The 11984-nt window shown below is 33.5% G+C and overlaps 1 protein-coding gene across 1 annotated transcript; it reads right to left on the bottom strand.

The window, feature by feature from the left end:
• Positions 1-3820: 3820 nt before the first annotated feature.
• Positions 3821-9617, bottom strand: LOC306888235 (extracellular calcium-sensing receptor-like; the record flags this gene model as incomplete). The annotated part of the gene is made up of 6 exons (XM_079446438.1): positions 3821-4725; positions 4855-4978; positions 7706-7933; positions 8041-8796; positions 8889-9177; positions 9409-9617. 6 exons carry the CDS (start codon positions 9615-9617, stop codon positions 3821-3823), a joined length of 2511 nt encoding a protein of 836 aa, XP_079302564.1.
• Positions 9618-11984: the final 2367 nt, after the last annotated feature.

Below are 11984 nucleotides of genomic sequence, written 5' to 3'. Positions count from 1 at the left end.
AGTGTGTACTGTTTTCTTTAGTCTATTTACCGATTAATATGCTCAGAAGAAGATAAACGTGAACTGTGTATAAAGTAGGTGGTGCATTCATGTGGTGAAATGTGCTGATTGCTCATATTCTATGTTCTATTTGTTTTATTAGGCACAAACAGGCCACCGCCGTTGTTTTGTACACCCTTTATAAGTTTTGTAACCTGGTTTGCACTGGTTTAAGTTGAATGGGGCTTGTGAATTGGAGTTTTTTTATTTGAGATTGTATGAAGAACACTTTTTCATATTATTGCTTACTATTTTTCTTCTTGTACCCATTGTAGAAAAGTGGGTGTTTGTCTTTGTTTTCGTTTCTGTTTTGTACAATTTTTCTCATCTAATTGGATTAGAATCTCCAAATCTTGTCCCCCAACAAAACATTAATGCTGAGTCCCTTTTTCAGGCTCAGTCAAGAATAAAAGAATCCTTTTGCTAGATGTCTTGGCTTTGTCTTTTCCCTTAACATATAATAAGGGCGTCAAGCCGGCCACATCTATCTATATATATATATATATATATATATATATATATATAATTTATTTATTTTTTTCATCGATCTGACTGGGCAAGCTGTCAGTCTAGCTCCGCCCCTGGATCTGTGCATCTTTGTTTGCCAATTATCTTAATAAATGTTAGAGATGTTGATTTTTTTAAATAAAAAAATACATGGTAAATTCACTCACCTTGCAATAAATACCTCCCACGAAGCATGAGTAACGTATATCTGTCTGAAGTATTCCCCCCACACGTCCATTTCCTGACCATTGCTTCAATTTCATTGGTTGAATCTGTAAACCATTAATTTTCCTTTCTGCCCTCAGAACATTTTTGAGTAAGTAAAACTCCCATCTGCATTTAGCCACACTATTACGTCATAAAGTGGCACGTTCCACTACGTGACATTTTGGCAGATTAGCTTCAATATAAGCTGTTTTCAGACTAAAAATAAAGTTTTGAGTTCGGAAACTTACAGAATGTTATATATATATATAGAGAGAGAGAGAGAGAGGGAGGGAGAGAAAGAGCACAATGACCTCTGATATATCAAAAGGTTTTGAATTCTCAGTTCATGACCCCTTTAAATCAATCTCATGTATTTTCATTACATTTACATTTAGTCATTTGGTAGATGCTTTTATCCAACGCGACTTACAAATGGGGAACACAAAAAGCGATTCATCTTGAAGAGGCAATCAGACAGAGGAAGTGCTCGTAACACCAAGTCTCAGTCATTGTTCAAATAAGTACAAGCTAGTAAGTGCAGAGAAAGATAGAGGGAAAGAGGTTTTTTTTTTGAGTTTAGGAAGCTTTTTCATAAGAATGAAGTATAGCTAATGCAGTTCTAATCAACATTCACTGTATATAGTACTAAAATAATATATTTTTGGCTCATACTGTGATAAGAAGTCACATTGGATTAGTGTTGTCACGATACTGGAATTTCTAACTTCGATACGATACCTTGAAAAATATCGATACTCGATACCATTTTCGATACCACGGTGAAAAAAACTGCCACAATATTAAGGGGGTAATTTTTTTTATTTAAAGATAAATGTAACAAGTCGAGAACATGCGGTATATTTTACATGAACAAAAAAAATGTCTTGAGGTACTGCATTTGTTGATTTATTTATTAATCTTTTATTAATCTTAGTTAAATGTTAATTGAAACTAACGTTTACTAATACATGTACTAATTAAAATCCAAAGTTCAATTTGTTGATATTCTCATTTGCTTCATAACCAAAATATTTCCAGATATAGGGCCCTATGAAATCCGTTTTATTTTTCCCCAAATTCCGTTAAAAAAATTTCTACATTCAATTTTTTCCATTTAAATTTTTCTGGATTCCGTTTTTTTCCGTTTGAATTTTTCTGGACTCTTTTTTTTTTTTAATGGTCAAATTAAATGCTATTAATCTAAAAGCATGTCTAATTCATTAAATTCATGAAAATTATACAATTTAACATTTAATTTATTAAAAGTGTAACAAAAATGACACGTTTAGGGCCGTATGAAATGTTTTATTTTTTTCTCACCTTATGTTTTATTGTTACCAAATTCTGTGTTTTAGCATGTCTATTATTTGAATGCATACAAACAATTTTTATTTATTCTTACAGTAGCCTTATGAAATGTGTTTTCCCCCTCAGAAATTCTGTGTTGTGTATTTAAATTTTACTGGATATCAGATGAAGGCATAAAACAATTTTAATTCATTTATATTTGAATTAATGAAAATTAAACATTTACATTTTTGGCAAATTAAGGGGATTTACTATTAAAATTAAAATATTTTGTGATTATTTCTTTAAAAAAAATGAACAGTAGTAGTAAGTAGTAGTATTATGTACATTCTACTAAATAATAGTAATCTAGCCTATTTCTGGCACACGTCTTTAATAGGCTAAGTTAAACCGAACTTTTATTTTGACGGGTTGCCGTGAATACTTCTAAAGTTCTGTGTGTGTATGATATGATGCTAGTTTTACTCAAATTAAATGGTAAAATGTTCGTAAAGTGCCTTTCAGATCAGTTCTGGAGATATTGTTGATGTATTTATGTCCTCATTGAGACCGCAGACGCTGAAATCACCGCGAGCGCCACATTAGAAAACACAACCGCACGTGCAGCACATTCAGACAGAGACGCGCAGGACATGCAGGATTCATATTTAAATCGACTTATGCAGCTTAATATTTACAGATACTAGTCCATATCGCGATTTGATTTAAGTGTAATGACCTACTTTTGATTAATTCATCCAAACTTTGACAAATTCCGTGACATTCTGCGTTAAACTGTAAATTCAGTTTTTATGACTGGATTCCGTGCGCGTTCTCTGCATCGCGGAGATCATAGATCCCTACAGATAGCGCTCCTGCTGTGTTCTTTAACAACCAGAGCAGTCATCTTTCTATTCACTTCACTTTTGCTATTTAACCAGAGCGAAGGAGACGAGTGCGGTCACGTGTGGTGCTTGTCCACGCGCCTTTGGAGAGAAGTGAAAGTGACAGCTCGGCTAGTATCGGTGTATCGATACTTCGGGAAATGAATATTGGTACCGTTCAGATATTTCAGTATCGATATTTATCGAAATATCGATATTTTTGACAACACTACATTGGATTACAGAAGATATAAGACAATCAAATAACAAACAATAGTTTGATGATATGTTAATATATCATACTACCCATTATGCAACTGTTATGCTTTATAGAAGCAATTATACTTTTTGACTCATTTTGAAAAGTAAAGATCATTGGAATTTTTATTTTTAAAACCGTTAGATCACACATACTAATTTAATAAGAATGTTAGATCAAGTAGAAATAGAATTGTAAGGCAACATTTGCAGCTTAACATGTTTTAAGGTGCAAACCATAGATTTTCATAGGTATTATTTTCGTCTCTGGTGGCCAACAGAAAACAAGCATGATTTGTGAAGTCATATGTCATTACAAATAGTGTGAATATTGTGTTTACACTGGGGGTTATCAGACTACAATGTTGAATGACAAAAAAAAAAAAAAAACCTTATGAAATTCATACACTACACGTTTGAGTACAGTGTACAAATACATAGTGTGTAGTGCATCATTTTGGACACAACTAAAGTGTTGAGGATAAAAGCTGGTTTGATTATTCAGTATATTTGTGTTGTGAAATTTAAAGAATCGTGTAATTTATTTTATTCATATTTATCTTAATATGCAAACTACAGCAGCAACAACAACAAGAACAACAATTCTAACATAATATTAGTTTAATTCTCAATAGGACTTATGTGGTTTTTTTCCCCATAACATGTTGCTTTGTATTTTGTTCAGGCTTACACAGGATAATATAACATTTAGGTGCAAATATGCAAAATAGTAAACCAATGCTTGAGGCTAAAATAGCAAAAATCTCCACAGCTACGGTGAATTTGCCGGGAGAACTGACATAAGCTGGAATAAACGTGATCCATACAGCACAGAATATTATCATGCTGAATGTTATGAATTTGGCTTCATTGAAGTTATCAGGCAGTGTGCGAGCCAGAAAAGCAAGGAAGACGCACAAGACAGCCAGTAGGCCGATATAACCCAGCACAGCCCAGAAACCTATAGTTGAACCCAGACTGCACTCAAGTATGATCTTTTCCTTATAATATTTCATATTTTTGTAAGGAAATGGAGGAGATATTGTTAACCAAAGCACACAGATAAGAACCTGTATAAGTGTAAAGGCAAGAACACTGAGTCGTTGCTGTGAAGGCCCAAACCATTTCATGACATTACTTCCTGGAAGTGTAGCCTTGAAGGCCATTAACACCACTATTGTTTTTCCCAAAACACATGAGATGCAGAGGACAAAAGTGATCCCAAACGCTGTGTGTCGCAACATACAGGACCACTCAGTGGGCCGACCAATGAAAGTAAGTGAACAGAGGAAACACAGAGTCAAAGAGAAGAGCAGCAGGAAGCTCAGCTCCGAGTTGTTAGCTTTTACTATGGGGGTGTCCTTCTTGCTGTAAAACAGTACCGCTACCAGCACAGTTAATCCTACTCCAAACAGCGAGAAAAAGATTAGCACAATACCCATAACTTCTGTGAATGACAGAAACTCTACAGCCTTTAACACACATTTATTTTTCTCAGCATTAGACCAGTACTCCCCTGGACACTGCTTGCAGTTATTTGAATCTGGAAAGGAAGTTGTAATCATTATAGTTAGATAAAAAAAAGAGATTTAAAAAAACTTATAATAATTTAAGTCTAAGTGCAATGCAAGACGGAAAGTGCAATGTAAGCACAAACCAAGTTGAGAATTACCTGTCTCATTACTGATTTCTCCATCTGCACATGGAATACAGTCATAGCAGCACACAGGTCTTCCTTTCTGTGTAGCCTTTCGGGTGCCAGGAGGACAGCTCTCACTGCACACAGACCTTGGCTTCTACATGGGAAAAAAATTATATACACCGCCTTTAAAAATCTTACTAAACACAAATTTTTGAATGTTTTTTGTTGTTGTTGTTTTGTTTCGTTTTTAAAGAAGTCTCTTATGCCCATGAAGCCTGCACTTATTTGATCAAAAATACAGAAAAACTGTAATACTGTAAAATATTATTGCAATTTAAAATAACAATATTATAACATTCTATATACAATAATAAAAATATTTTAATAAAAGCTGAATTTTCATCAGCCATTACTCCAATTTCAATTTCAGTCTTTCAGAAATCATTCCAATATGCAGATTTTTTTAATGTTGGAAACACTTGTGCTTTATTTATTTGTTTGTGTTTGTGTGTGTGTGTGTGTGTGTGTGTGTGTGTGCATTTATTTATTTATTTTCAGTGATGTATATCTGTATTCCTTGATATATAAAAAAAAGTTATATATAGCAGCATTTATTTTAAATAGAAATAGTTTGTACCAATATAAAATACCGTTAAAAAGTTTTGGGTCAGTATTTCCTTTTTTTTTGAAGAAGAAATTCATACTTTTATTCATTATTTCATTCATGTAATAAATTGTTAAAACATGATATTAAAGCCTAATATTTTCTTTAAATAAAAAAAGTTATTTTAAATGGCACTGTGTATAAAACTATCAAATTTCAAGTATTATAGAAATGGAACAAAATTTATGTTCATGCTCTGAATATACCTATTCTCTAGGAATTAAAAAAAAAAAATACAAAAAAAAGATGAACGATTCAAAGTGTTGACTCACAGAAATGTTGACTCATAATGACACATTATATCTTATATAATAATATGAAGGCAGAGATTTCAGTAAAGGCAAAGTTTGTCTTTTATAATATTTACCCATATAGTAGTGTATAATTTATGTATTTTCTACAGAGCCCTTTAAGGGACATGGTGGTGGGAAAAAATTTGGCGTGGGAAGAAAAAATATTTTTCAAATGTTTTGCATTCTCTCGCAAAACTTTTGCGTTCTCTCACAAAGATATTTGCATTCTCTCGCAAAACCAGTTGAGTTTGGACAAACTCTTCCTGTTTACTTTACAGCTTGCAGTGGTTCATACAGCTCCATATGTTCACAATGGAGCGGTTCATGGAGTTTTATTTTGAACTTGGACACAAATGAAGAAATATGTCAGTGCTTAGTTCAAGGCACGGTTTTGGAACATTCTGAAATGCTTAATGTTGCTTAATGTTTTAAAACAGTGACATTGGAGGACCAAATTTGATAATAATGAATACTAATAAAATGATTAGCCTAATATTAATAACCTTATTAATAATATTACTATTAATAAAGCAGAATAGCCCAGAATATGAATGCAACGCCCTGCACGTAAGCTTTTATCTCCCCCATAAAACGCTTAAGGTAGGCTAATGAATGAAAATGGTGATTTAAAAATACCAAATCTGCTTACAGTATATATGCACAGCCCAGAACGGAACGCACAGGGTTTTTTCCCCTGCTGACAAAACTTTATGAAAAAAACTCTTAGCACTTAGCAACATAAGCGCGGTTTTCTATGAAGGAGAAAACGCTTATCGTGCAATTCAGCTCGTATTTTGGGCTTGCATGTACACAGTACATATTTTTAATACAGCGGTCACGGCAGTCGTCGTGTGAAGCCCTCTTAGTGTGAAGACCGAAGAGTGTAAAGACCATCAACTCTACCGTGCGACTCCACCGGGCTTTTTATTTTAGTTTATTAATTTATATATTTATTATTGAAATGTTGTTATATGCATGTCAATTTTATTTAATTTCTTTATTTTCTTAAATATGTGGGTATATAGTATTTATAGAGTTGTAACTTTTAGTTTTAGTTACTTTTTCTTATTTGTAAGTCGCTTTGGACAAAAGCATCTGCTAAATGACAAAAGTAAGTAAGTAAAGTAATACATAGATAATAGGCTATAGCATATTTGGTCGTTTCTTATCATTTTCATTAGGCAGCGTTAAGCTTTTTATGAACCACTGCAAGCTGTTCTGTTCTGGGATCATCTGCTTTTCTGTGCGTAATATAAACTGTAAACAGATTTGGTATTTTATAAAAAATCACCATATTTATTCATATAGCCCAAGCGTTTTCTATGGGGGAGAAAAAGCTTAAAGTTCAGGGCATTGCATTCATATTCTGGGTTATTCTGCTTTATTAATAATAATATTATTAATAAGGTTATTAATATTAGCCTAATCATTTTAACAGTATTTATTATTATCGTTCTCCAATGTCACTGTTTTAAAACATTGAGGCACATTAAGTGTTTTAGAATGTCCCAAAACTGTGCCTTGAACTAAGCAATGACTGTATTTTTCTTTATACTTGAGTCCAAGTCCAAATAAAACTCTATGAACCGCTCCATTGTGAACATACAAAGCTGTATGAACCACTTCAAGCTTTTAAAGTAAACAGTCCAAACTCAACTGGTTTTGCGAGAGAACGCAAATATCTTTGCGAGAGAACACAAATATATTTGCAAGACAACGCAAAGTTTCTCGAAGGAACGCAAAACATTTTGAAAATATTTTTTCCTCCCACCCCGATTTTTTCCCACCACCATGTCCCTTAAGGGCTCCAAAATTTTCTAAATGTTAATAAATTTGTATATATATATATATATATATATATATATATATATATATCGTGTTCCTTCAGTTTAATTAACCATTGTTTTACGAATGGGTTATTTACTTGCAACTTTCCTCCAGCCCAGATTATATTTTCAGTGTTGAGTACAAAGTGTTGACCAGGGGGAAAAGAGGCATCATAGTATCCCACCGGCTTAAACTGGAATGATCCATCTGAGTTCTGCTGCCAGTTTATAACTTCATATTGGGCCACTGTAGAACCAGTGCTGTCAAACCACACACGATCGCCAAACTTTACAGTGAAATTTACTTTTTTCAGAGCCTCAACCACCTAATTAAAAATAAATAAGTAAATACAATTTTATATTATCATTGAGGCATTTTAACACATTGTTTACCATAAATATTGCTTTCTGCTTATCTGTGTTTTATCTTTACCTGCTGTGGTTGTATTGTCAGGCCTTTCTCACAACCTCCTTGTTCTTTGCACTTGAGCAGACTGTGTAGGGAATGAGCCACAGCATAAACTGCTTCATAGACATTGGCTGAATATCTGTGTTCAGTTACATCTTCATTATAATTTTTCACCACAAGTAGATCATCATATTTTCTGCAACTTAATGCATATTCAGAAGAATTCCTCTCAATGTGTAAGCATGGGATGGCTGTTTTCCAGAATGATTTTGTAGCATAATCTGAAAACCCTTCAATATAGATTTTTCTCATTGCAAACCCCAGTGACCCTCCTAGCACACGAAAGCTGTTTGGAGTGATGTAATTTTCTGAAGTTATCCATGACTTCACTCCAAGCATTTGAAGGCCTGTAATGTTTTGAATACTTAGCTGGTCAATAAGTAAACCCATCTCAAGAAATGAAACAAATGCAACAATCACTTTTGCAGTGCTTTTTTTAATTCTTTCTACCACTTTCTGGAGTTTTTCTGTTTCTGTTCTGTAGAATTTGACTGAGTACTCCACACAAATCCCCTCCTCTTGGGCTATTTTCAGAAATATTGCCATTCCATAGTTCCCATATTCATTGTCACTGTTCACAGCTCCAACCCAAGACCAGCCTAAATCCTTGACTAAGTATGCAAGTGCTCTGCTCTGGTGGTAATCACTAGCCGTAGTCCTGAAGAATGAAGGGTAATCTTTTCTATTACCAAGGCATTCACATGAAGCTGAATGACTTATCTGAAAGAAGAAAGGAAAAAAGAAAGAAAACACAGGAAACAGTGAAACAGTCATCACTGATTTTGTCAAACATTTGTGTTATTGTTCTTTACCACTGGGATCTTAAAAGGTCCTGTAGTTCTGGTGAGAATCACTGTGGCAGTAGACTCTGAATCTCCTATTATAGAATGCAAAGGAGACTGTGCAGTACATCTGTCTCCTTCTCCAAACTCCTGAACATTCATCAGTCCCATAATTGCACTCATGGTAGACAGTCTTGAACCACAGGTATCATAGATTCGATAACCAATAGAAACATTTGGGAGCAAATGTTCACTTCTGTTAATCTCTTCAATGGCAAAGATCATGATTTGTGCCAGGCGAAAATCTCTCAGATTCACACTGTGAAATTAAAACATTAAATCAGAAGGATAAATAGCAACTATATTACAATCAATCAATTTAAGGTGGAGAATGGAATGATTGCATTCATATTTATTTATTTATTTATTATGGCTTGAAAGACCATAATATTAAATATTGCTGTTATAATGTGAATTTATATTTATAATGCATTTAATTATTTTAAATAAATTTTCTCCTTTAAAGTTTCAATGTATAAATGTAACAAACCTGGAGCATGAGAGAGGCTGAGGTTTTTTTGTAAATTCAAATGAAGGTAATGTCTCTCTGCCGTGGACTGGAAAAAGTGCTGCAATGGTCATGTCTCCATTCTTTGAAATCAGCGGGTACTTAGGGTCTCCCATCATTCGGCATGGTGTATTTCCTGCCTTTGTATGAAGCTGATGTAAAAGCAGAATTGTGTATAGAAAGAGAAGCATCCCAAAGATTGAGCTCCACTGCGACTGCCAAATGCAAATGACCTATGATAGACTATTTACTCATTTATAGACAAAATTCATATGGATGAATGATTAAGAGCTTAACCAATTACCTCAAAGAGGAGGTCAAGTAGGAGTGTAATAGAGTAAAACTAATTTGATGGTCTTAATTTAAAAGCAAAACTTTGAATATTGGAAGTTTCAGTTTTATTAGAGCAAAAAGCTATGATTTACACACATACTTTTCATTGTGTGTTCTTTATATAAAGAGTATTTTTATTTTCCTCCAAAATTAAGATCATAATTATTTTTTATATATATATACAGTAGGTGGCCAACCAAAGTGTGTTTTTACCGCCGTAAGTACCGCCGCATCTGCAAAGTGCATTTGCAGCTTTTGACTGCCTAGTGGCGCTTTAACCACGTTATCAAGCGATTGCATCAAAACACATTTTCGCAAATAGCCGTCAGCTTTGCCTAGCCGATGTGTTACATTTGACGGCTGCAGTCGGCGGAAAATGAAAGAAAAACAAATGTAGTTAAAATATTTAATATTCACAGATGCAAATTTAGTACTGATGAAGTTATGTGCATTTCTTTGAACAGATTCAAACAGGATAAATGTCAAGCCTATGAGCCTGTGCTTATATTTACTCTAAGCTATACAGTTTTACACCATATTTTAGATTAGAAACATTTAATGTGTACAGTATTATTCATATAATATGAATCGTCTTATATTATCCTAAAGAAATTGTCTTTCAATTTACTTTGCATCGTAGCATTAAAAATGGTAGCCTATTTCAATAGGCTTTAGGCTAAACATGGATTTATTTGCAAAATGTCAATATTCTCACATTACTTAATATTTGTCACAAATACATTTTTAGTTTATATTTAAAAATTCCTTCAATAAAACAACATGCATTTTTGACTTAGATTTACTAAGTCAAATACTTTGTCTGGCTATTCGTTACCTGTCCTTTATTTTGACAGAACATTGCTGCGTGTTTTATGAACTATTCCCTTTATTTTAGCAAAATGTTAGACACTGTATAATTTCGCTCCCATTATTTAGGTCTAACTAAAACAAAACCTGGCCACAAATTAGCTAAATCACTGAAACTGAAGTGAAGGGACAGATTAATATAACATCCTCTAAACTCAGGTTCTCTCATTATAATCAACAGTGCACACGATGTAAAAAGAGCTTCATTAACTGACAACTTAAGTGATTTTAAAGGAAGCATTCTTTACTCGCTTTCATATAATTTGAGTAAAACACACAAAAAAAGTGTATCCTATTTCTTAAAATTTCAGAGTGCAAGATTTGCACGGCGCACATTATGCTGAGTGAGACGTGCAAGAGATATGCCATGCAAAATGTGAAACTGCAATCTTATTTGCAGTCTATAGAATTTTATAATTATTTGGACAATAATATTTAACTTAACCTGCTTTATCTCTTTATTATTTAATGCAAAAGTTATTTATTAAAACAGGTTTATGAGAGTCAAACATCCATTAAATGTTGATGAACTAATCATCAACGAATCGGAGCGGCATCGGCCGTTAGATCAATTTAAACCATCAAATAGCCTTCAATTTACAGGTGATAACTGCATCTGTTTCAGATGTAGACTTGTGAAGATTTATTTTAATGCGGATCCCATACTGTAACCTGAAAAAATGTGCTCTATTAGCCTACTATTCATATTCAAGTGTTTGTGCAGAAAATTATTAATGCGCATACATGCAGGGCGGCACCCGAGCTATCACTTGAATTTTTTTCCTGATAATGAAATAACTGATAATTGGGGTGCCCAATTACATGAGAAATATATCTACAAACATCTTGAAATGTCTACTTTTATAGGAAACAATTCAAAATGAAAGCAAATACTCCCTGATTATGTAATCTGTGAAGGTTACATTTATCTCTTAAGGCTCATCCAATCTACTTTGGAGATGAGAGTCAGCACTGCGAATTTCATTTTGTAGCCAACAAGAAAACATTAGTTTATTAATAAATAATTAAAATTTCTCCTTTTTCATAATTATTAGGCTATACTTCTGCTTGTGCTTTGTGGCAAACTTAAGCCTCTCATTAAAATAAACTAAACTTGACCCCCAAAGATCTAGTTAATTAGAGACCGATCTCGAATCTCCCTTTTCTGTCAAAGATATTAGAAAAGGTAGTATCCTCACAATTATGTTCATTCTTAGAGAAAAATGGCATCTGTGAGGATTTAGACTGTTTCATAAAACTGAGACTGCTCTCATTAGAGTTACAAATGACCTGCTCTTATCATCTGATCGTGGTTGTATCTCTCCATTAGTGGTACTGGATCTTAGTGCAGCGTTCGA

The sequence above is a fragment of the Barbus barbus genome (genome assembly GCF_936440315.1).
Source record: "Barbus barbus genome assembly, chromosome: 22".
Taxonomy (NCBI): domain Eukaryota; kingdom Metazoa; phylum Chordata; class Actinopteri; order Cypriniformes; family Cyprinidae; genus Barbus; species Barbus barbus.
The sequence above is the reverse complement of the archived record's forward strand: the minus strand, read 5'-3'. Positions and strand labels throughout refer to the sequence as shown.